Source organism: Ovis canadensis, chromosome 12, assembly GCF_042477335.2.
Source record: "Ovis canadensis isolate MfBH-ARS-UI-01 breed Bighorn chromosome 12, ARS-UI_OviCan_v2, whole genome shotgun sequence".
Classification (NCBI taxonomy): Eukaryota; Metazoa; Chordata; class Mammalia; order Artiodactyla; family Bovidae; genus Ovis; species Ovis canadensis.
The window spans coordinates 65,485,663-65,512,631 of record NC_091256.1 but is presented as its reverse complement, the minus strand read 5'-3'; the positions used below and the strand labels follow the sequence as shown (position 1 = coordinate 65,512,631).

The 26,969-nt window shown below is 42.1% G+C and overlaps 1 protein-coding gene across 19 annotated transcripts in view; it reads left to right on the top strand.

Annotated features, from left to right (window-relative positions):
- Window positions 1-21,046, top strand: part of AADACL3 (arylacetamide deacetylase like 3) — a 189,815-nt gene extending 168,769 nt beyond the window's left edge. For 18 of the 19 annotated variants that reach the window (XM_069546055.1, XM_069546054.1, XM_069546068.1 and 15 more), the window contains 4 exons: window positions 11,200-11,333; window positions 16,009-16,225; window positions 17,957-18,020; window positions 19,204-21,046. In XM_069546055.1, coding sequence (XP_069402156.1) covers window positions 11,200-11,333; window positions 16,009-16,225; window positions 17,957-18,020; window positions 19,204-19,978 — 1,190 coding nt within the window. In that variant the 3' untranslated portion in view covers window positions 19,979-21,046. The remainder of the gene's footprint in view (window positions 1-11,199; window positions 11,334-16,008; window positions 16,226-17,956; window positions 18,021-19,203) is intronic. The other variant, XM_069546071.1, reaches the window with a different exon arrangement.
- Window positions 21,047-26,969: the final 5,923 nt, after the last annotated feature.

Genomic DNA, 26,969 nt, shown 5'->3' with positions numbered 1-26,969 from the left:
TAGATATTTTTAATTCAGGTAATACTGATTTATGTAACATTATATGTTTTGTATATTCAACATTAATATTTCTACCTCTGTATACAGTATAGCACTATTATATTTCTACTTCTGTATGCAGTATAATTTTCATCTATCACCATATAGTTGACCTCTTTACCATTTCACCCTCCATATCCTCCCTTTACCTCTGGTAACCACTACTCTAATCTCTATATTTATGCATTTCTTTTTGTTTGGTTTGGTTTGTTCATTTACTTTTATTATTTTTATATAATATTATACATATGAGTGACATATGTCTTTGTGCATCAGATTTATTTCACTTAGCGTAATGCTCTCAAGGTCCCTTCATGTTGTTGCAAATGGTAAGCTTTCATTGTTTTTATGGCTGAGTAGTATTCCATTGTTTGGAGAAGGCAATGGCACCCCACTCTAGTACTCTTGCCTGAAAAATCCCATGGACAGTGGAGCCTGGTAGGCTGCAGTCCATGGGGTCACTAAGAGTCAGACACGACTGAGCAACTTCACTTTCACTTTTCATTTTCATGCATTGGAGAAGGATATGGCAACCCATTCCAGTATTCTTGCCTGGAGAATCCCAGGGATGGGGAAGCCTGGCGGGCTGCCGTCTATGGGGTCGCACAGAGTCGGACATGACTGAAGTGACTTAGCAGCAGCAGCAGCAGCAGTATTCCGTTGTGTGTGTGTTTATATATATGACTTCATGCATGCACACACACACACACACACACACACACACACACACAATGAAGTACTACTCAGCCATAAAAACAATGATATCTTGCAGTTTTTCTCTGGTGACGCTAGTGATGAAGAATCCGTCTGCCAATGCCTGCAATGCAGGAGACATGGGTTCGATTCCTGGGTTGGAAAGATCCCCAGGAGTAGGAAATGGTAACCCACTCCAGTATTCTTGCCTGGAAAATTCCATGAACAGAGGACTGGCGGGCTATAGTCCATTGGGTCACAAAGAGTAGGATACAACTAAATGATTGAGTAGATACACATATGCTTCTTCATCTGTTCATTCATCGATGGGAACTTCAGTTATTTTCATATCTCAGCAATCATACATAATGTAATGAACATAAGGGTGCATTCATGTATCTTTTCAAACTGGTGTTTTCATGCTACATGCTAAGTTGCTTCAGTTGTGTCTGACTCTTTGCAATCCTATGGAGCATAGCCCACCAGACCCTTTTGTCTATGAGATTCTTCAGGTAAGAATACTGGAGTGGGTTGCCATGCCTTCTTTCAGGGGACTCTTCCCAACCCAGAAATTGCACCTGTGTCCATTATGTCTCTTGCATTGGCAAGCAGTTTCTTTACCATTAGTGCCACCTGGTGTTTTCATATTCTTGGATAAATACCTTGTTTGGGGGGTAACTGGATCATACGGTAGTTCTGTTCTTAATTTTTTGAGGAACCTCCACACTTTTCCCCATAGTGGCTGGATCAATTTACATTCCTATCAACAGTGTACAAGGGTTCCCTTATCCACATCATCACCAAGACTTGTTATAGCTTATCTTTTTGATAATAGCCACTCTAATATGGGTCAGTTGGTATCTCACTGTGATTTTGATTTGTATTTCTCTGATAGCTAGTGATGTTAAATGTCTTTTCATGCGCTTGTTGGTCAACTGTATGTCTTCTTTGGAAAAATGCCTGTTCAGGTCCTCAACCCTTTGGATAATGTTTGCTCTTTCGTTGTTGAGTTGTATGATTTCTTTTTTTTTTTTAACTTTTTATTTTTACTTTATTTTACTTTATAATACCGTATTGGTTTTGCCATACATTGACATGAATCCACCATGGGTGTACATGCGATCCCAAACATGAACCCCCCTCCCACCTCCCTCCCCACAACATCCCTCTGGGTCATCCCCGTGCACCAGCCCCAAGCATGCTGTATCCTGCATCGGACATAGACTGGTGATTCGATTCTTACATGATAGTATACATGTTTCAATGTCATTCTCCCAAATCATCCCACCCTCTCCCTCTCCCTCAGAGTCCAAAAGTCCGCTATACACATCTGTGTCTTTTTTGCTGTCTTGCATACAGGGTCATCATTGCCATCTTTCTAAATTCCACGTATATGTGTTAGTATACTGTATTGGTGTTTTTCTTTCTGGCTTACTTTGTATAATCGGCTCCAGTTTCATCCATCTCATCAGAACTGATTCAAATGCATTCTTTTTAATGGCTGAGTAATACTCCATTGTGTATATGTACCACAGCTTTCTTATCCATTCATCTGCTGATGGACATCTAGGTTGTTTCCATGTCCTGGCTATTATAAACAGTGCTGCGATGAACATTGGGGTACATGTGTCTCTTTCAATTCTGGTTTCCTTGGTGTGTATGCCATGATTTCTTTATGTATTTTGGATATTAATCCCTTATTAGATATATAGTTTGTGAATATCTTCTTCTGTTTGGTAGGTTGTCTTCTCATTTTGTTGTGCAGAAGCTTTTTAGTTTAGTGCAGCCCCATTTGTTTAATTTTGTTTTTGTTTCCCTTGCTTGAGGAGACATATTTAGAAAGATATTGCTAAGACTGACATCAAAGAGCATGCAGCCTATATGTTCTTCTAGGAGTTTTGTAGTTTTGGTTCTTACATTCAAGCCTTTAATCCATTTTGAGTTGATTTCTGTTTATAGTGTGAAGTAGTGATCTAGTTTCTTTCTTTTTTTCTTTTTTGCCTGTGGCTGTCCAGTTTTCTTAAAACTATTTATTGAAGAGACTGTCTTTCCTCCACTGTACATTCTTGGCTTCTTTGGATGATGGCATTTTTGAGGAAGTGCAGAACTATATTGTAACTCTGGGATAGCTCAATAAAATACTTCTACGTTCTACCTTTCCCTTTTCCTTCCCTCTCTGCCTCTATCTCTCCTTTTTTCCTTCCTTTCTTGTCAAGACTCAAATTCTCATGTTTGAAACACATGTTTTCCTTTTGAAATTCTTCAGTAGTACCACAAACTGCCATTTATACACAATAGAACCTAGAGTACTGCCTAGCATTTATTAGGTCTCAATATTTGCTTATTGAACTGAACAGATTGCCCAGATTACATTAAATTTGTTATAACCCTGAAGTTTGTTCTCTAGTTGTCATATGAAGAGGAAAGAATCTTCTCACCTCTTCTCTAATATACAACTGTATTTAATGTTGTATTGTTTCCTTTTAGTAAGTTGTGATTGTGTTTTAGAATAGTTTGTTTTCACTCTACCTTTATTCTTTCATATTACAGTATAATCATTTTTCTGGTTCTTTTAGATATAATCTTAAATGTGCGCATCATAGTTCCTATCCTTTTAGTTATTTATTTGTTGCTGTATACTTATGTTGTTTTCCAATATTTTAATGCTATAGAAGTGCTACAGCAATTGTCTTGATATATAAGGCAATTTTCTTTGGTATTTTGCGATATTTCCTTAGCATATTTTTGAATATGTGTAATTACTGGGCCAAAGGACCCAGAGCATATTTATTAGGTTGATGAAAAAGTAATTACAGCTTTGAACCATGAATTTTAAATCATTATAACAAAGACTCACACACATCTTTATTAATCAAAATAGGAACCATTATAATCAACAGATTTTTGCCAACATGAAATAAGTTTATATATTCCTGTAGCATGAAAATCCATGCTTCAGGATTCAACAAACTCCTGAAAAACATTTTCTGCATCCTGCTGGTTGTAAAGTATTTTCACTGCAAGAAGTTGTCAAGATGCTTGAAGAAGTGGTAGTCAGTTGACAATAGGTTGACTGAATATGACAGATGAGGCAAAGCTTTGTAGCTCAATTTGTTTAACTTTTGAAGCATTTGTTATGTGATGTGCAGTTGGGTGTTGTCATGGAGAATTGGGCCCTTTCTGTTGACCAATGCCAGATGCAGGCATTGCAGTTTTTGGTTCATCTCATTGATTTGCTGAGCATACTTCTCAGATGCAATGGTTTCACTTGGATTCTGAAAGCTGTAGTGGATCAGATGGGCAGCAGACCATGAAGCAATGGCCATGATCTTTTTTTGGTGTAAGTTTGGCTTTGGCAAATGCCTTGGAGCTTCTTCTTGGTGCAATCACTGATCTTGGTCATCGCCAGTTGTCATAGAAAATCCAAGTTTCATCACACGTCACAATTTGATCAAGAAATGGTTTGCTGTTATTGCATAGAATAAGATAAGATGACACTTCAAAATGACAGCTTTTTTGACTTTCGGTCAGATCATGAGGCACCCAGTTATCGAGCTTTATCACCTTTTCAATTTGCTTCAAATGCTGAATGACCATGGAATGGTTGACATTGAGTTTTTCAGTAGCTTCTCCTGTAGTTCTAAGAGGATCAGCTTCAGTGATCCTTTCAATTGGTTGTTTTCAATTTCCAATGACTGGTCGCTATGCTCCTCTTCTTCAAGGCCCTTGTCTCCTTTGCAAAACTGTTTGAACCACTGCTACATTATGTGTTCATTAGCAGTTCGTGGGCCAAGTGCATTGTTCATGTTGCGAGTTGTCTCTGCTGCTATAACCCATTTTGAACTCAAATAAAAAAAATCACTGGAATTTGCTTTTTATCTAACATCTTTTCTATAGTCTCAAATAAATTTAAAATAAATAGCAAGTAATAAGTCATTAACAAAAGAATATAAAATAAGAAGTGTGCATTAAAAAGATGTATAACATAACAACATTTATTTAAGAATATATTCCAATAGCAAATGGCAAATTTCAACACTGCAAAATTGCAAGTACTTTTGCACCAACCTAATAGTTACTACTAATATTCAAGGTATAAAGCATTTTTAAGTTTTGTGATACGTATAGCTGAATTGCATTCTGAAAGGTTAACAGCTTTATGTACATATTCTTGCTTCCTTATCTTTGCAAGGATTGGATATCCCATTAAAGTATTTTGGTATGAAAAAATATATATTAATATTTAACATGTACTTTTTGTTTTTAAATTTTTACAATGTTCTGTTGGTTTCTGCCATCCAACAACATGCATTAGCCATAATTATACATATATCACCTCTCTCTTGAGCCTCCATTCCCTTCCCCCGATCCTACCCCTCTTGGCCATCACAGAGCACCAGATTGGGCTCCCTTTGTTATACAGCAACTTCTCACCAGCTGTCCATTTTACACACGATAGTGTATGTGTGCTGATGCTCCTTTCTCCATTCATCCCACTCTCTCCCTCCCCCACTGTGTCCACTAGTCCATTCTCTACAACTGTGTTTCCATTCCTTCCTTGCAAATAGGTTCATCAATATCATTTTTCTAGATTCCATATATATATATATATATTAACATACTATATTTGTTTTTCTAATTCTAACTTACTTCACTCTGTATGATAGGCTCTAGGTTCATCCACCTCACTAGAATTGACTCAAATTCATTCCTTTCTATGACTGAGTAATATTCCATGGGATTTTCCAGGCAATAGTACTGGAGTGGATTGCCATTTCCTTCTCCAGGGGACCTTCCCAACCCAGGGATTGAACCCGGGTCTCCCGCATTGTAGACTGACATTTTACCATCTGAGCCACCAGGGAAGTCCTATATATGTACTATATATACATTTTTAAAGGTATTGGTGAGGCTGAAATTTTAAATGTATTTTGTTAATCATTTAAATTTTAAACCACAAATGATGCATTTTTCTAAAACCTGCTTCAAGCATCTTAAATACTATGTTTTTCCCAAACACATTTATCCTGCTCAACCACTCTCTCTTCTGTTATCAGTCATCTTTCCCAGACTCATCAGTGATGGTTCATATTTCATCATCTCTATCCTAGCTGAACCCTCTCTCAACAGATAATTTTGCCTCCTACACTCCAAAGCAACAGAGGTCATTAACTGAAACTTTTACTTCCCTTTCCTCTGCCTCCAAATCCCTGTTATGTGACAATGAACAGCAATCAGAAAATGCATAACTCTGTAGGAGTAGAATCCCATGGATTGTCGGGAAAAGCCCAGCTGAGAAATCTGGAAGTGATCCTTTGGTGGTGGTGAAGGCTCAAAACAACATTATCTGGTAGAGGGAAAGTTAGTCGTTACCACCATGCAAAAATGTAATGGTTCCTTCCCTTTAGCAAAGTCAGCATTGAGTTAGCATCTAAGGCAGGAAATGCCACACCACTGTATCCACAATACTGTAGCAATGCAATCAGGCATCTCAGAAGGAACCAGGCCAAATTAGAATTTTAATATTTTCTTAAAATCCGTTACATCTTTGCCTTTGCGTTTCCTATTTTTCAGTCTTCTGTTCATTCATTCAACCACTGTTTATTGAGACACTTTACATGATTTTAAGTGAGTCAAGAACCCCTGTTTTCATGAAACTTACAGTATTCATGGAGTAAATGAGATAAATAAATGCATGGTATGATAAAAGGTGATATTTGCTAGGCAGTAAAAAGAGAATGAGGAGTTCTGCTGCAGAGGGGAATTGGTGGAATTACAAATAGGATAGTTAAGGAAGACCTGTCTGATCATAAGTTCTGAAAGAAATGAGAGTGTTAGCCATGCAGATATCTGTGAGATGAACCTAATGAACAGAGGGAAGAGCAAGTACAAAGGCTGCATGGCATGAAGCAGCCTGATGCCTTCAAGGAGCAACAAGGAGCCCAGTGTGACTGGCAGAGTGACTGAGGAGATAAATAGGGTGGAAAGTGGTCAGTGGGGTAACAGAAACCGTTTGTGGTAGTTTTATCAGCCACTGTAATTAGTTTGGCTTTTCTTAAGGGTGAGGAGGGAAGTCACTGGATAATTCTGATGAGACGTCAGTTCAATTCAGTCGCTTAGTCTTGTCCGACTCTTTGTGACCCCATGGACCGCAGCACGCCAGGCCTCCCTGTCCATCGCCAACTCCCAAGAGTTTATTCCAACTCATGTCCATTGAGTTGGTGATGCCATCCAAAAATCTCATCCTCTGACATCCCCTTCTCCTCCCGCCTTCAATCTTTCCCAGCATCAGGGTCTTTTCAAATGAGTCAGCTCTTTGCATCAGGTGGCCAAAGTATTAGAGTTTCAGCTTCAGCATCAGTCCTTCCAATGACTATTTAGGACTGATTTCCTTTAGGGTGGACTGGTTGGATCTCCTTGCTGTCCAAGGGACTCTCAAGAGTCTTCTCCAAAACCACAGTTCAAAAGCATCAGTTCTTCAGTGCTCAGCTTTCTTTATAGTCCAGCTCTCACATCCATACATGACTACTGGAAAAACCATAGCTTTAACTAGACAGACCTTTGTTGGCAAAGTAATGTCTCTGCTTTTTAATATGCTATCTAGATTGGTCATAACTTTTCTTCCAAGGAACAAGTGTCTTTTAATTTCATGGATGAGACATAGCAAGTGAATATGTAGAAATATGCAGTATGTCAGATGTTGAGAAGTGCTTGGAGAAAGATAGAAACAAGAGAAAAGAAATGGTGATGCACCAGAACAAAAGAGAGAGGACCAAAATGAATAAAATTAGAAGTGAGAGGAGAAGTTACAACCAGTATCACAGAAATGCAAACAATCATAAGAAAATACTGAGAACAATTATATGACAACAAATTGGGCTATTTAGAAGAAACATATCGTCTTCCAAGACTGAATCAGGAAAAACCAGAAAAATCTGAGTAGACCAGTTAATAATAATGAAACAATGAGTAATTTAGAAACTATCAATAAGCTAAAGTCGAAGACCAGAAAGCTTCATGGGTGAACTTTACCAATATTTAAAGAATTAACATCAAGGGAGTGAATGCTTCAAAACTCATTCTATGAAACCAGCATTCAGTTCAGTTCAGTTCAGTTCAGTCGCTCAGTCGTGTCCGACTCTTTGCGACCCCATGAATCACAGCACACCAGGCCTCCCTGTCCATCACCAACTCCCAGAGTTTACTCAGACTCATGTCCATCGAGTCAGTGATGCCATCTAGCCATCTCATCCTCTGCCGTCCCCTTCTCCTCCTGCCCCCAATCCCTCCCAGCATCAGAGTCTTTTCCAATGAGTCAACTCTTCGCATGAGGTGGTCAAAGTACTGGAGTTTCAGCCTCAGCATCATTCCCTCCAAAGAAATCCCAGGGCTGATCTCCTTCTGAATGGGCTGGCTGGATCTCCTTGCAGTCCAAGGGACTCTCAAGAATCTTCTTCAACACCACAGTTCAAAAGCATCAATTCTTCAGCGCTCAGCCTTCTTCACAGTCCAACTCCCACATCCATACATGACCACTGGAAAAACCATAGCCTTGACTAGGCGGACCTTTGCTGGCAAAGTAATGTCTCTACTTTTCAATATGCTATCTAGGTTGGTTACCCAAATACCAAAACCAAAGATACACACACAAAAATTTATAGGCCAATATCCCTGACAAGCATAGATGCAAACTGCTCAACAAAACGTTAGCAAATCAAATTTAACAATGCACTGAAAGAATTATGCATTAGGATCAAATAGGATTTATTCCAAGGATATGAAGATGGTTCAGTACTTGCATATCAGTCAGTGTGACACGCCAGACAACATTAATAAAAATCACATAATCATGTCAATAGATATAGGAAAAAACATTTGATAAAATTCATCCTCCATTAATGGTAAAAACCTCTCTACAAAGTTGGTGTATTTGGAACATACCTCAACATAATAAAGCCTATTTATAACAAAGCTAACATCGTGCTCAACAGTGAAAAATTAAAGCATTTTCTCTAAGATCACATTTTTTAGTAGCATATGGTTTATTCTCTACATGTTTGCAATTTCCCCATTTTCTTCCTGTATTTGATTTCCAGTTTTATACTATTGTGTTCAGAAAAATACTTAACATAATTTCTATCATCTTAAATTTGTTGAGTCTTGGTTTTTTCCCCCTAGTATGTGATCCGTTCTAGAAAATGTTCTATATGCACTTGAAAAGAATGTGTGTTCTGTTTTTGGTTGGAATGTCCTGTAGACATTCATTTCAACTTCACTTTATGTCTTACTGCTTCCTTATTGATCTTCTGTCTGGGTGATCTGTCCAATGATGTAAGTTGGCTATTAAAGTTCCCTAATCTTATAATATTACTATCAGTTTCTTCCTTTATGTCTATAAATATTTGCTTAATTATTGGCTACATTAGGTGCACATTTGTTAATGAATAATATTCCTCTTTTTGTATTGATCCCTTTATCATTATATAATACCCTATTTTGTCTTTTGTTATAGACCTTGTCTCAGCCTTGCTCTCTGAAATGTATTGAGTGTTACCACACCAAGGAGAAGGGGATGACAGAGAATGAGACGGTTGGATGACATCACTGACTTAGTGGACATGAATTTGAGCAAACCCTTGGGAAACAGTGAAGGACAGGGAAGCCTGGAGTGCTGCAGTTCTTGTGATCACAAAGAGTGGGACATGACTTAGCAACTGAACAACAAAACACCCAGGCTCAGGCTAGGTGCTTACAGACACAGTGCCTTTGTTTCACCCAACAACTCCTTGGGGGTACTATTATTATCCTTCCCATTTTACAGATTTGGAAATGGGGAATCAGAGAGTATAACTTGCTGATGATCCGAATGCTGGCATTCAGCAGGATACAAATCCAAGTCTTCCTGACTTGGGGTTTTTCAACCTCAGTATTATTGATACATTGGACCAGAAAATTCCTTGTTCTGGGGACCATTCTGTGCACTGTACAACATCTGTGTACTGACCCCAACATCTCTGGGGTCCACTTGCAAGATGCCAGTGCCAGTCCCCACCCCATGGAGTGGCAAAACCCAAAAATGTCTCTAGACATGACCAGATGTGCCCAGGGGGGTGGGATAAAGTCCCCTTGTTTAAAAACCACTGCCCTGACATGAGGGTGGGGGAGGTGGGAGAAATGGCAGACATTATCATTATTACAGAGGATGAGGGACTGTGTTGTTAGGGAAGATTCTGAACCCTGATATCAATCTCTGACCCAGTCTAGAAACAGGGTCAGTTTTTTTTTTTCTTCTCTGCTTTATGATGAAAAGGACAAAGCTTGTTCATTCTTTCATCTTGTAGACATTGCTGAGCACTCACTAAGTACCAAACCCTGATCTAGCTGTTGAGGAGAAAGCAAGGAACAAAACAAAAATTCCTGTCCTCACAGAGGTTACATTCAAGGTAATACATGAACAAGTGAAGCATGTGGTATCCCAGACAATGATAAAGGCCATAGCAACAGAGTATGCAGGTGGGCCAGGGTGGGTATAGGAATACTGGTGGGGACTTGCAATGTTAAATAAGGTGGCCAGGTTTGGCCTCACTCAGAAGGTGACATTTGAGCAGAGACTCACAGTAGGGGAGCGATTGAGGCCAGCTGAAGTTTCAGGGAAGAATGTTGCACAGGGAATAGTAAGTGCCAAGGCCCTGGGGCCTCTGGCAGGTTGAGGATTAGTAAGTGCAACCAGAGTGGAATTAGGAGGTGGCAATGAGGTCAGAGTGTTGGTGGAAGGAACAGTGTGTGTGATGTCGACAGTCACTTTCTTATTGTTCAGCCTCTAAGCTGTGTCCAACTCTTTGCAGCCTCATGGACTGCAGCATGTTAGGCTGTGCTATTCTTCACTATCTCTCAGAGTTTGCTCGAACTCATGTCCATTGAGTCAGTGATGCCATCCAACTGTCTTATCCTCTGCTGCCCTCTTCTCTTTTTGCCTTCAGTCTTCCCAAGCATCAGGGTCTTTTCCAATGAGTTGGCTCTTCATATCAGGTGGCCAAAGTATTGGATCTTCAGCTTCAGCATCAGTTCTTCCAATGAATCTTCAGAGCTGATTTCCTTTAGAACTGACTGGTTTGATCTCCTTGCAGTCATTTAGCCAAGGCCATTTCTAGTAGCAGTGCTAGATGCAAGCTTGGACTTTTGAGCTCTCCTTTCCAGCTGGGTCAGGTTGCACAAGCCACATTCTCCTCTGTATGGGCCCTGTCCTAGAACCAGGCCCTCACCTGAGTTTGTGACTCACCTGGCTGGACCAATGCTTGCAAGATATGGGAAGGTGGAGAGTGCAGGTGGTGGTGTATAAGTGGAGCACATCTGCCATCTCCCAGCTGTGTCAAATGGTCCTGTCCTGAGCACAGTCTCCTCTTGGCCTCTCCCATGGTAGAAACAGCAGGATGTTGATCTCGTTCCTTCTCCTTCTCCTTGCTACAGCTTGCGTGGCCTCCGTGGGTGTCGGACTATGGGTCGTCGGCAACCACTTCCTCACCACAGACATCCCTGCTGCCATCAGCCATCCAGTGAGACTGTGGGTCTTCAACTGCATCTTCCAGCTTTTGATAACATGGGTGAGTTTTGTTTGTCCCCTCCTCCAGAGAATAATATCCCTGGGTCAGCAAGATCCCCTGGAGAAGGAAATGGCAACCCACTTCAGTGCTCTTGCCTGGAAAATCCCATGGAAGGAGGAGCCTGACAGGCCTTTGCAGTCCATGGGGTTGCAGAGAGTTGGGCATAACTGAGCAACTTCATTTTCTTTCCAGAGAATTAAGAGCAGATTAGGAAAACACAGGGCTGCCCTGGTGATTTAGACAGTAAAGAATCCGCCTGCCAGTGCAGGAGACCTGGGTTCAATCCTTGGGTTGGGAAGCTCCCCTGGAGAAGGCAATGGCTACCCATTCAAATATTCTTGCCTGGAGAATCCCATGGACAGAAGAGCCTGGTGGGCTACAGTTCACAGGGTCGCAAAGAGTCAGATATGACTGAGCAACCAACACTAACTAACTAGAAAAAGGACATACCAGTAGCTTTCAGTTAAATTGACAGTCACATCATGGCTGTGGAGGCTGACAGCATATTACCCATACCTGAAGATTTTCTATTGGATAACATGGTTCTTAACCTCTTCCTGATGTTTTTCAAGCTGGCCTAGGCTAAGAGCCACAACATTCCAAAAATGATTCACTTCCTCAGATAACAGAGAAATTCCACCCTACCTCCTGTCTTATTTTCTCCATGGCATCCACCATTCTGTGGAGTGGTGAAGACATGGATAATTGTTCTGAATTTGGGGCCCATGTTGGCTACCTGCTGCCTAGAACCAGCCAACCACAAAATAAAGAGATGTAGCAGATAAGTAAATGAGTAGAGATGAGTGCAACTCCAGAATGTGACTTTTTAGAAAAATATTTTGTTGCTTTTGAGAGATGGAAAACTCTTTCTGTAACATAGTCAGATTCTGCTCATTGTTGCTGGCTTGTATAATTTAATCAAATACTTGTAATTATATCATGGTGAGGATTGTGTAAATATTGCCAATTAGGATTTGCTGTGATTTTCCATAGGGCTGATGGAGACTGAATAGAGAAGATACATTTTAGTCTCTTACTTCAGTGATGAAGTAATGAAAAGTGATGGCAAACACTTATTCTCAATGTAACCTTGATGGAGAAGAACTCGGGGGCCAATTTTCTTACCTATATGGAGAAAGCAATGGCACTCCACTCCAGTACTCTTGCCTGGCAAATCCCATGGGCGGAGGAGCCTGGTAGGCTGCAGTCCATGGAGTCCCTAGGAGTCGGACACGACTGAGAGACTTTACTTTCACTTTTCGCTTTCATGCATTGGAGAAGGAAATGGCAACCCATGGAAATGGCAACCCACTCCAGTGTTCTTCCCTGGAGGGGGACGAGGGAGCCTGGTGGGCTGCTGTCTCTGGGGTCGCAGAGTCGGATACGACTGAAGCGACTTAGCAGTAGCAGCAGGGTCAGCTTGTACAAGATGGGATGGTTCAGTCCTGTGGTTTTCCTGGCCTTGACTCTCATAGTCTACACTTTGGGTTTCCAAATACAGTGACTCAAGTTCCTCATCTACAGGATCAGGGAAAGTAATAGATCCAGCTTCATAGCACTTGGTGGGTATGTAATGAATTAATCTACTCAGAGTGGACTTTATGTGCCCAGTACAGAGTAAACTGTCCATAAATATTAGCCTTATTACTATTTTTTGATTTTTTTTCTACAAAGTTGTGTAACTGCTGTGTGTCATTTTCCCTTTCCAGCTCTGAGGATTAGTGATAGGTGAGAGAAATAAAGCCCCAGACAGAGATGACTTGCAGGCAGTCTGAACACTCATGGCAGTGCTGGGTGGGGAGTCAGCAATAAATAAGCAAACTTGCTACAGATAAACCAAATGACGAAGTGGCAGGTGCTGTGAGGAGAGTAAAACAGTAGGGCTATAGTAGAGTAACCTGGAGCTCCTAGAACCCTCAAGGGTAACAGAATACAAAGAGTCCATGAGTTTGGATGGGGTGGAAATTGCCCCATTTTCACTTAACCTCTATAAATGTGGTATTTCCTTCCATCATGCATGAAAGGAACAAATCACCACTGGGACAGCAGAACCCTCAACTTTGTCAGCAAGAGGAATCACAGATACTCTCAGAGCCTATTACAGGCATAGCAGATTGCAAACAATCACATGTGTACCTTGTTCTTTTGAAATTATGATAGTATTAGACCAGCCACTAGATCTTCTATTTAGTATGCTAATAAGGAAGTACTGAAGGTATATTATTATAGCATACATTTACTCTAATATTTTGATAACTATATTTCAGTAAAATATAATAATCCTATGTATTTTATTTTATATATTCAAATGTATTCTGTGAAAAGGCCACAAACTTTGCTAAAAGCCCAAGTGCTCTTGGTACAGAAAGGATGAGAAACCACTAGAAAGAGAGTGCCTGGGGGAGAGCCCACATTACTTGTTTATATTTTTTATCATGCAAACTTACAGACATAACCCAAGGAGATAGAATAGTATAAAGAAGCCTCAGACATTCAACTCATATTATTCATGATTATTGATTCCCAACCAATCTTACTTCATCTGTGCCCCTATGTTTCCCCTCATTCCCATCTCCTCATAAGTAGATCCTAGATATCATATTCTTTTTATCTAAAAATATTTCTCTAGGTATCTCTAAAAAATAAGACCTCCCTCTGCCCCACCATCCCTTTAAAAAAACAACCACTATGCAATTCAGTTCAGTTCAGTCACTCAGTCGTGTCCGACTCTTTGTGACCCCATGAATCACAGCACGCCAGGCCTCCCTGTCCATCACCAACTCCCGGAGTTCACTCAGACTCACGTCCATCGAGTCAGTGATGCCATCCAGCCATCTCATCCTCTGTCGTCCCATTCTCCTCCTGCCCCCAATCCCTCCAGGCATCAGAGTCTTTTCCAGTGAGTCAACTCTTCGCATGAGGTGGCCAAAGTACTGGAGTTTCAGCTTCAGCATCATTCCCGCCAAAGAAATCCCAGAGCTGATCTCCTTCCAAATGGACTGGTTGGATCTCCTTGCAGTCCAAGGGACTCTCAAGAGTCTTCTCCAACAACACAGTTCAAAAGCATCAATTCTTCGGTGCTCAGCTTTCTTCACAGTCCAACTCTCACATCCATAAATGACCACTGGAAAAACCATAGCCTTGACTAGATGGACCTTTGTTGGCAAAGTAATGTCTCTGCTTTTGAATATGCTATTTAGGTTGGTCATAACTTTTCTTCCAAGGAGTAAGTGTCTTTTAATTTCATGGCTGCAGTCACCATCTGCAGTGAGTTTGGAGCCCCCCAAAATAAAATCTGAAACTGTTTCCACTGTTTCCCCATCTATTTCACATGAAGTGATGGGACCAGATGTCATGATCTTCGTTTTCTGAATGTTGAGCTTTAAGCCAACTTTTTCACTCTCCACTTTCACTTTCATCAAGAGGCTTTTTCGTTCCTCTTCACTTTCTGCCATAAGGGTGGTGTCATCTGCATATCTGAGGTTATTGATATTTCTCCTGGCAATCTTGATTCCAACCTGTGCTTCCTCTAGCCCAGTGTTTCTCATGATGTACTCTGCGTATAAGTTAAATAAACAGGGTGACAATATACAGCCTTGACGTACTCCTTTTCCTTTTCCTATTTGGAACCAATCTGTTGTTCCATGTCCAGTTCTAATTGTTGATTCCTGATCTGCATACAGGTTTCTCAAGAGGCAGGTCTCAGAATTTTCCACAGTTTATTGTGATCCACACAGTCAAAGGCTTTGGCATAGTCAATAAAGCAGAAATAGATGTTTTTCTGGAACTCTCTTGCTTTTTCCATGATCCAGCAGATGTTGGCAATTTGATCTCTGGTTCCTCTGCCTTTTCTATAGCCAGCTTGAACATCTGCAAGTTCATGGTTCATGTATTGCTGAAGCCTGGCTTGGAGAATTTTGAGCATTACTTTACTAGCGTGTGAGATGAGTGCAATTGTGCGGTAGTTTGAGCATTCTTTGGCGTTGCTTTTCTTTGGGATTGGAATGAAAACTGACCTTTTCCCGTCCTGTGGCCACTGCTGAGTTTTCCAAATTTGCTGGCATATTGAGTGCAGCACTTTCATAGCATCATCTTTCAGGATTTGAAACAGCTCAACTGGAATTCCATCACCTCCACTAGCTTTGTTCGTTGTGATGCTTTCTAAGGCCCACTTGACTTCACATTCCAGGAAGTCTGGCTCTAGGTGAGTGATCACACCATCATGATTATCTGGGTCGTGAAGATCTTTCTTGTATAGTTCTTCCATGTATTCTTGCCACCTCTTCTTAATATCTTTGGCTTAATTATCACTCTTTAAAATAGCAGCAGATGCTTAGGATGGCCATGATGACTAGAATGGTCCAGAAAGGCCTCCCTGGGAAGAGACCACACGTGCAGACTGAGGTGGGAGCCTTTCCAGAGGCCCTTGAGGGGTGACCAGAGCCTGGTTTGTGGAGCTAGGTGTCTGAAGAGAGAGAATTGAGAGGTGTTGGTACTGGAGCAGTGAGGGTCTCGGTGAGGATGGATTTTCTGCAGGTGATGGAGGCACAGTGGGGGACTTGCAGGCTTGTGGTCCAGCCTGCCACCACTCTGCAGAGGGTACTGCGGTGGTAGACCCCTGACACAGCATACTCTGAAACACTTCTCATACCATTTCCTTTTCTCTCACCAACAGGGGATGATTTTTGAGAAACTGAGAATCTGCTCTATGCCCCAGTTTGTCCGTTTCGTTCACGATCTGCCGCCACTAAGGAAGCATCCGGATGTGGTGGTCAAGGACCTCCGGTTTGGGACAATCCCTGTGAAGCTGTACCAGCCCAAGGCATCCACAAGCGGTCTCAGGCCTGGCATTGTGTTCTTCCATGGTGGCGGGGGCATCTTAGGGAGCCTGAGTAAGAGTCCTTTCCTTAGATCCCTTGCCTGGAGTATGATGTCCCAGAGCACAGCCAGGTGGACCCACCTTTCAGCAGGAGGTGGCACTCCTATCATCTTCCTGGGGTCTCAAAGCTGCTATTATGACCAGGGGATACCAGGACAGTTACCGAGGCCCAGATTATATACATATGTATATATACCATACATATATATTAAGGATTTCTCTGGTGGCTCAGATGGTAAAGCGTCTGCCTGCAATGCGGGAAACCCGGGTTTGATCCCTGGGTTGGGAACGTCCCCTGGAGAAGGAAATGGCAATGCCAGTACTCTTGCTGGAAAATTCCACGGACAGAGGAGCCTGGTAGGCTAAAGTCCGTGGGGTCACAAAGAGTCAGACATGACTGAGTGACTTCACTCTCTCTCTCTCTCTCTCTCTCTCTCTCTCTCTATATATATATATATATATATATATATACACACATACACACACACAAACAATTCATACAACATAAAATTCACCATTTTAAAGTGTACAGTTCGGTGGTATTTAGTACACTCAAATGTGTGACCACCACCTCTATTTAGTTGTAAATAAGGATTAAAAACAATGAAAACACAAGTGTGTTTCACAGTAGGTGTTGCTTGAGACAAATTTCTGGTACAGACAGACAGGAGGACTAAAGAGTAAAGAAAAATTCGGGAGGGGGGGAAATGAGCGCAAAATTGAGTCAATGTTATATGTCTTAATTTTTTCCATTGTGGAGAAATTAGAGAGAAAAACCACCTTTACATAGTACTTCTTGATCTGTGGAATGCCAGGGTCCCTTTGCTGTAGACTTTGAGAATAAGGGATTTAATACAACTGTGGTTTTGTTTTGGTTTGCATAATCAATGATGATAAGGCAATATTTATTTGTTGACATTATTAATATTTACATGGCAGATACTGTAGAATCTGTGTAGATGCATAATCTTTTTTGTAAATTTTTTTAAATTGTGGTAAAAGCCACATAATATGAAACATATTTATTGGTACAGTTCAGATGCACTAAATACATCCACATTGTTGTACAACTCTCATCATCATCTATTTCCTGAATTTTTTACCTTCCTAAACTGAATCCCTGTCCCCATTAAACACAGCCCTCATTTCTCTTCCCAACACCCCACTGGACCCTGGCATCTACCACTGTACTTTCTGACTATGAATTTGACTATTCTATATTCTACGTAACTCGTGTAAGTGGAATCAAACATATTTGTCTGCACCTAATATATATTGAAAAGCATCTCATCTAAGTCCCCAACAACCCTATCACTGTCATTATATCCATTTTATAGAAGAGGAAATGAAGCTTCAGGGAGGTGAAGGGACCCACCCGGTACAACTTTAGGTCAAGCTAAAAGGAGGAAAACTTGGGATCTGAACTCAGGTCTGAAGCCATAGCTCACCTACTGAACTACTGTACTCCATGGTCAGACATCTTCTCAGATGCTGTGAATGCACTGTAGATTCAATAGGGTTGCAGGTGTGGGGTGGGGGTGAGTCTTAGAGAAAGCTGTTGAGACAGCTCGACAGAGGAGAGTGATAAAGTAGAGAGGAAGGCTGACTACAGCTGGAGGAGAATCTGCGAAACCTTGTTAGAATCAACCCAGCCCTTTGACCTCTGAAGTTGTCCTTAAGAAGGGGCAGGTGAGGAGCCTGCTAACCTCCCCAGCTTAAATGTTTCAAACCTTTTATTTTTTAGAAACACACCATGGCATATGCTGTAATTTGTGCAAGAAGAGTGATGCGGTGGTTCTAGCAGTTGGGTGAGTAAGGCAAGGATGCGGAGATGCTGGGATTCCAGGAGCCCCAGGGGCAATAAAGGGGAGGGAGCCAGGAGTCTGTAGCAGGCCGGTGTTGAGGGATGCCAGGAGCACAGGATGGGCTGTGAGATGATGGTGAGCAGGAGGGCAGGGAAGAGAGAGAGGAAGGGAGAAGCAGGGAGAGGCAGAGATGGGGCATTCCTCCTGAGGGTGGCCCTTGAAAGTGAAAGTGAAAGTCTCTCAGTTGTGTCCAACCCTGTGCGACTCCATGGACTATACAGTCCATGGAATTCTCCAGGCCAGAATACTGGGGTGGGTAGCCTTTCCCTTCTCCAGGGGATCTTCCCAACCCAGGGCTCAAACCCAGGTCTCCTGCATTGCAGGCAGATTCTTTACCAGCTGAGCCACAAGGGAGGATGTATTTAGAGCATTACATCATCTGGAAACTGGATAGGGGGTGGTATTTGCAAAGTACATCTGGGTGGTCTTTGCAAAGTACATCCAGGGCAGAGCTTCATTACCAGTGCATATCTGGGTGGAATACTGTACGTGAAGCAGAACAGCCCTGTACCTTCTACACACTGAGTACCTCCCACCACCAAATGCACACAATGCCCTGCACTGTAACCAGGACAATCTCAGACACTGCCACATCATTTCCAAGTGCTCCAGAGAGGGAGGTCCACCCTGGTGAGACCCACTGAAGGAAGCAGAAAAACTGAAAACACCACTCTCTCCTAACTGATCTGGGCGAGTCACCACACAACCTGGAACCTCAACAGGGCACAGAGACACCTGAAGAGACCCTCCCTGGGTCTCCTGCCTGCTGCCTGACACATCATCACCCAGGGCCTAGGTGGTTCCTTCTGATGTGAAGCTGTTCCTGCAGTTTCATTTAAATGCACATGCCAGGAAGAGATATCCACTGCCAACATCTTGGTGGGGATATAGCCAGTGAAGTAAGTAAAATTGACAGAAGTCAGTCCTCAGGCATTTCGGAGCCTACGTGCCTGGGCATTGAAGGCTTTGTCTGTCATCTCATTTAAGCCTTCTACTTGACTTCACCTTCTCAAGCCTCAGAAAAAGAACTTTATAGAAGAAATATGGGCAGAAGGATGTTAGACACAGGTGTTTTGGGCCCTGTAGGAGTGGTGAATGTAAACTGTATTCCTTGATTCCTTTTCAGATACCGCATGATGCCTAAGCATAAGTTTCCAGTGATAGTAACAGACTGCATGGTGGGTACAATCCACTTCTTGAAGTCCTTGAATACGTATGGAGTGGATCCAGCCCGGGTCATAGTCTGTGGTGACAGTGTGGGCGGGGCCGTGGCAACAGTCCTTTGTCAAAAGTTTGTGGACCGTTCTGATCTCCCCAAGATTCGTGCTCAGATCCTCATCTATTCCACTCTCCAGAGCCTGGATTTCCAGTCCCCTTCCTATCAGCAGAACAAAAACATTCCACTGCTCAGCCAGAATTTGATCTTCTATTGTTGGTGTGGTTACCTGGACATCAGCCCCTCCTGGAGAAGCGCTGTATTGAAAGGCACCCACTTGCCTGCGGAAGTCTGGGAAAAGTACAGGAAGTGGCTGGGTGCAGAAAACATCCCAGACAAGTTTAAGAAGAGAGGTTACCTGCCTGTGTCCCATGAGCCCCTGAATGAGGCTGCCTATCTGGAGACAAAAATCATTCTAGATGTGATGAACTCACCCTTGATTGCAGACAATGAAGTAGTGTCTCGGCTCCCTGAAGCTTGCATCGTGAGCTGTGAGTATGATGTACTTCGGGACGATTCGCTGTTGTACAAGAAAAGGTTGGAGGACCTGGGGGTTAGAGTAACTTGGCACCACATGGAGGATGGTTTTCACGGAGTGTTGACCACCATTGACATGAGCTTCTTTTACTTCCCCTGCTCCTCGAGGATTCTGGATGCTGTGGCTCATTTCATAAAGGGGCTGTGACCATTTTTCCTTCCTGCTGCAGTTGCAAAATTATGGATTCTGCCATCATCTGGTTCTCATCGAGGGTCCCTGTTGTTCATGTAGGTGATGCTGGGTAGGGCTGGGGAGAGTGTGGAGGTTACCATGTCATCTTACATCAGGTTCTGGAATCCTAGAATGCATGTCTCTGATGTCTAAAAGGAGAACAGCAGAACAAACAGGTTTAGGGAAAGGGTGGGCTCTCTGTCCATGATCCATGATCACTGTCAGGGAAAAATCGAGCTGACATTCTTAAGTGACCATTTGCAAAAGGGAATGAACAAGTAAAGACCATTCATGGCCTCCTTGAGGGAGAGTTCAGGCTGCCCAGGCTGATCCAGGCTGTGGGCAATAGGAGTGTCTACTTGTCTGGGCCTTGGAATAAGCTGGGAGCATCATGTGCAATCTCATGGGCCTCTTCCAATCTGGCTCAGAGGGCAGGGGTCCTGATGTCCTAGTACTGGGTGGTGGGGCAGAAACTGGTTTCATCTTCCTCCTCTGGGTACATGGTGACATTTTCCCTGCCCTTTCTCTGTCTCTGAGCTCAGTCTCAACTGCCTGGACTGGAAGAGTGAAGATGGATTGAGTAGGTTTTCCATGGTGGTTGACGCTTAGTGGTAGATAAAAACAGACTGGAGCTCTTGGAGTCAAAGTCAGGCTTTCAGCCAAGGGCTCATAAGCAATATTATATGTTGAAGGGTTAATGCAGCCACAATAGGAAAAGCAGAGATGTGCCTGCAAATGGGCCTCTCTGCCTGGGCTGAACGTGCTTGCAAACAAGATGTTCTGCCAAGGAGACTGGACACAGCCTTGAGTTTAATGGTCCCTTGCAAATAAGGGAACATTCCCTTCCTGTGATAAGGAGGAAGAAAGGGCTCTGGACAGACTCTGCAGTAAGCAGGAATTTCACTCCCTTTTGCTGTACGATAACATTTATGCACATGCACTATACTGAGAAGGCTTAGTCATACAGTCTGGAATTCTGCCCAGGGGGGCTATATAAAAGTAAACCGCAAGCTTGCTTGCTTGCGCAGTTCTTTTTCCTCCGGCCGGAGTTGTGTCTGTCTCTTGTGTGTGTGTCTTGTCTTTGTGTCATTTCACTCACAATCTCCAACATCTGGTGCCCAACGTGGGGCTCGAGTGAAACCGAAAGGGTGAGTAACCCCGGGGGAATTTAAATCCATAGCAGGGGAACTTTCGGGAAAATCATGGGGAATTCCTCACCCTAGCAGGGGAACTTTTGGAAAATCATGGGGAATTCCTCATCATCATTATGGACACAATACATGGAGTTGGTCAAAGGACTTCTCCACTCCATGGGCGTTAAGGTCTTGACTCGTCGATTGAGTGAGCTCTTTCACTTGGTGGAGCAATATTGTCATTGGTTTCAATATCAAACTAAGTTACAGTTAAATTTGAAGGAATGGAAAATAATTCAAAAAGAATTGAGAAAGCAACATCAGAAGGGTAATGTGATCCCTTTGAAGTTATGGACATTATGTAATGCTATAACACAGGCTTTGACTTTGCTATCTACTGATAATGAAACTAAATCTAATGCTTCAATGAAGGGAGAGGCAATTTATGAGGATGTGCCAAACGTTGGTGGGGTTTCTGCATTGCCTGAAGGTAAGGATACAGGTGAGCCTCCTTCTGGAAATGGTGAAACATCCGTTAGTTCAGAATCAGATTCAGAGGCTTCTTCAGTTTTGTCAGAGGAGGGCAAAGAGATTAAAGAAACGACCCATCTATTCCAGGAATGGTGGAGCTCCCGTAAGGAGGAGAGGAAATCTGTGCCTTCTGCTCCTCCTTATGCTTCTCTTTTCCCCACTGCGGTTGGTCGGCCCGATGTGGGCAGGGAACATTGTTGGTTCTCCTTTCCTTTGTCTATGCTTCATGATGATGACTTTCCTGCTCCCCCTAGTGGTTTTATCGATCTCCCACAATTATTTCCCATCCAGAGGCAGCAAGATGACAATGTGATAAATATTCAATACACTCCGTTGGAATATAAATTTTTTAAAGATCTTAAAGCTGCAGTAGCACAATACGGTCCTCAATTTCCCTTTGTTTTGGCTATGCTGGAATCATTGGGAAAAGGCAAACTAATCATTCCATTAGATTGGAAATCTATTGCCCAAGCTGTCTTGGAAGGTTCTCGATGGTTGCAACTTTGTAGCTGGTGGGAAGAAGAAGCTAGAAAGCAGGCTTGGATTAATGAAGGAGAGAATCCCCCTGGTCCTCTCGAGGACAAATTAATGGGAGAGGGCCATTATCGGGCTTTAAGAGAACAGGCTCAGTACTCTGATCAGGACTTACAACAAGTCCACCAGGTCTTTTTGCAAGCATGGCGCCATGTGGTGCCTACTGGCCATGCCTAACCCTCCTTTGTTAAAACAATGCAAGGCCCCAATGAGCTAGAAAATATACTGATTTTCTAGCAAGATTGAGGGTAGCTGTGGAATGGGCTGTGGGGAGGGATGAGATTTCAGAGATATTATTACAAACTTTAGCATTTGAAAATGCAAATCCTGAATGCAAGTGTATACTGGGACCATTAAAGGGACAGGGTGCATCTATAGCTGAATATATCAGAGCCTGCTCGGGAGTAGGAGGCACTGAGCATCAGGCTAATGTCTTTGCTACAGCCTTGGCCAAAGCAATGAAACCACAAAAGGGAGGTAACTGCTTCCATTGTGGAAAACCGGGTCATATGAAAAGAGAATGTCAGAAATTAAAAGCTGATCAAGGTGCAATTCCTAAAGACAGATCTTTTGCTGGAAGGAATAAAACTCCTCCTGGACCTTGCTGTCGATGCAGGAAGGGGCTTCATTGGACTAATGAGTGCAAATCTAAAACAGACAAAATGGGCAACCCGATACCGGGAAACTATCCTGCGGGCCTAAGTCCGTGAGGCCCAGGAACAATACCGGGGACTTTTCCTCCCTGTCCTCCTGCTGTCCCGCCTACCCCAATCCTGTTCCCTCCCAATGACAGTTACCAGTCAATGCCTCATTAAAAGGACCTCAAATGATGATTTCAGACTTACGGTCTGCTACTTCAGGGAGTGCTGCTGCTGATTTGCCACTAGCTGAGAATGTTCTTTTGTCACCAGGAGGAGGCATTTACAAATTAAAAACAAACGTATTCAGACCACTGCCTAAAGGCACCTTTGGCTTAATATTAGGCCGTAGCAGTGCGGCTTTGAGAGGTCTAACCATAATTCCTGGGGTAATAGACTCCGACTATGTTGGGGAAATTTTGATTATGGTTTCTACTTCTACCACACTTTCATTGTTAGCTGGGGAACATATTGCTCAAATACTTCTCCTACCTTATCATCCCTTTTTGGCTCTTCCTAATGAACGAACAGGAGGATTTGGAAGTACTGGGTGACATATATTTTGGGAAATGCTTATCAAAGATTCTCGCCCTGTTCTCTCCTTGATTATACAAGGAAAAAACTTTGAGGGACTAGTAGACACAGGGGCGGATGTTTCAGTCATTTCTTCTCAACAATGGCCCCAAGATTGGAAAAAAGAAAAAAGCCCTCTAATGCTGATGGGACTGGGCTCCATTGCAGATGTCTGGAAGAGTACCCATCCCTTGCAATGCCAATTCCATAATGGAAGATCAGTGTCTGTTACCTTTTATATTGTAAACATACCTATTAATATTTGGGGAAGAGATCTTCTCTCTCCTTTGGGTGCTTTTGTAACTATTCCACCGGAAAACTAGTAGCCACTGCTCAAATTCCTCGAGCACTCCCATTAAAATGGTTAACTAATACTCCAAAATGGGTTGAGCAGTGGCCATTACCACAAATGAAGCTCCAGGTGTTAGAACAATTAGTACAAGAACAACTCCAACTTGGTCATATAGAGCCCTCTACCTCCCCCTGGAATTCTCCTGTTTTTGTTATAAAAAAGAAATCTGGAAAATGGAGAATGTTAACCGATTTACGAGAAGTTAATAAATGTATTGAACCTATGGGAGCATTGCAATTGGGACTCCCCTCTCCCCCTCTTATTCCTCAGAATTGGTCCTTAATGGTGCTAGATCTTAAAGACTTTTTTTTTTGCCATTCCCCTACAATTGCAAGGTAGAGATAAATTTGCTTTTACAGTTCCTGTTCTTAATCATGCTCAGCCTGTTAAGCGTTATCAATGGACAGTCTTACCACAGGGAATGACAAATAGTGCTACTTTATGTCAAGAATTCATAGCTCGCTCTTTACAATCCCTCCATCAAGAATACCCCAATTATATTCTATATCATTATATGGATGATCTCCTATTAGCAGCTCCTAGTATTGCTGAACGTGATGAATTCTTTCTAAAAGTACAGGAGGCTTTAAGACTATACAATTTGCAAATAGCCCCAGAAAATATTCAAAAAGACTTTCCTATTTCATATTTAGGGACAGTATTGGAACAACATAGAATAAGGCCCCAAAAGTTGCAAATCAGAAGAGACCACCTCAAAACCTTAAATGATTTTCAAAAGTTATTGGGAGATATCAATTGGCTACGCCCGGTACTTGGGATTCCTACTTATCAATTACGACATTTGTTTTCTACTTTAGAAGGAGATACAGCTCTGGATAGCCCCCGAACTTTAACCCCATTGGCTTTACAGGAACTTCAATTTGTTGAGCAATGACTAAATGACGTTTTTTTGACTTACTTACATGCATCTCAACCTATTTCGTTTATAATATTTCATACCCCTTATTCTCCATCTGGTATAATTGCTCAAGAAAAAGGATTAATAGAATGGGTTTTCTTACCTAACAGCTTTTCCAAAAAAATTAACTATATATATGGATAAATTAGCCTTCCTTATACAGAAAGGTCGCCATCGTATTTTACAATTGTCAGGATATGAACCACACCAGATTGTTACTCAATTAACAACTGCTCAAATATCTCAATGTTTACAATTTAATGAAAACTGGCAAATTTCTCTTGCCTCATTTCCTGGTTCGTTTTCTAATCACTATCCGTCATCTAAATTGATTGATTTTCTCCGGACTAACTCTATGATATCTCAATCCCCAATTTCAGATATTCCAGTTAAGGGACCCACTATTTTTACAGATGCAAATAAAAATACTGCTGGATATTGGACCCTGGAAAGTTCTAAGTTTCTCTCTCACTCATTTTCTTCTGTACAGCCCGCTGAGTTGTGGGCTATCTATTTAGTTTTGCAAGATTTTCCCCAAATTCCTATTAACATTGTTTCAGATTCTCGATATGCTGTTCTCTCTTGCCTACAGCTTCCCCATGTCTCCCTTCCACTGACCCTTAAAACAGCTATTGATAAATTGTTTTACCAAGTACAACAATTGCTCTTGCAGCGTTCAGAATTAATTTTCTTTACTCACATTCATGCACATTCCGCCCTTCCTGGACCCTTATCATTCGGAAATGCTACAATTGATGCCTTACTTTATCCTATAGAAGCAGCAAAGCAAGAACATCTCTTACAGCATACCAATTCCAAAGGGTTACAGAAATCTCATGCTATTACTCGAAAACAAGCAAAATATTGTTCATTCTTGTTCCATATGTGCACCCTTTGCTTTACCGTTTACCTCACCAGGTGTCAACGTAAGAGGACAACAAGCAAATCAGATATGGCAAATGGATGTAATTTACATTTCTTCTTTTGCACAACAAAAATATGTGCATCATACTATAGATACATGCACACATTTTCAATGGGCCACTGCATTACATTCTGAAAAAGCTGACGCTGTTATTACTCATTTGTTATCTTGTTTTGCAGTTATGGGATTACCAATTGAATTGAAAACTGATAATGCACCTGCCTACCAATCCGCAAAATTAGCTCACTTTTTATCCCAATATCATATAACTCATACTTTTGGTATTCCTTACAATAGTCAAGGGCAAGCTATCATTGAAAGAGCTAATCATACCTTGCATGAATATCTTGAAAAAATAAAAAAGGGGGAGATGAAGGGTTAATGTGGCCACAATGGGGAAAGCGGAGATGTGCCTGCAAACAGGACTCTCTGCCTAGGCTGAACGTGCTTGCAAACAAGATATTCTTCGCCAAGGAGACTGGACACAGCCTTAAGTTTAATGGTCCCTTGCAAACGAGGGAACATTCCCTTCCTGTGATAAGGAGGAAGAAAGGGCTCTGGACAGACTCTGCAGTAAGCAGGAATTTCACTCCCTTTTGCTGTACGATAACATTTATGCACATGCACTATACTGAGAAGGCTTAGTCATACAGTCTGGAATTCTGCCCAGGGGGGCTATATAAAAGTAAACCGCAAGCTTGCTTGCTTGCGCAGTTCTTTTTCCTCTGGCCGGAGTTGTGTCTGTCTCTTGTGTGTGTGTCTTTGTGTCGCAGTCTCCAACATATGTGCTCAAGGAGCAGAGTCCAGAGGGAAGCTAAGTCCCAAGCCAGAGACTTATGAAGATGAAATCTGATCGAACTCAACCATGTCCACAGTGGAAATCAAAGGAGGATCCAAAGAACTGAAGATATGTTAGTGAGAACTGTCACTACTTTAAGGCACAGAACTGGCTCAAACTGGCCTAAATCAAAGAGAATGTATTGGCTAATGTAACTACAAACTGCAAGGATAAATCAGTCATGGTTTGATCCAGGAACTCAAACAGTATCACCAGCTACGTTCTCTTTACTATAGTCTATGCTTATGAACTTCACCTTCCCCTCTCTAGATTTGACTTGTCTTTTCCCATAGTCAAGTTCATTATAATGAACTTACTTAATTCTCAGCAGTCCCAGCAGAAATCACACTGCAATTTGATGGCTCTGTTGGTTTTCTGAGTGGTGCATCCAGTTGCTAAAACCAAGAACATGGAAGGTTATGACTGACCAGGCCCAACTCCCATGCCCTCCTTGGAGTGGAGGGTGGGGTCAACTCCATCTGGTGCTTGGATGGGCATGGGGAATAGATGAGTTCTCCCTCACG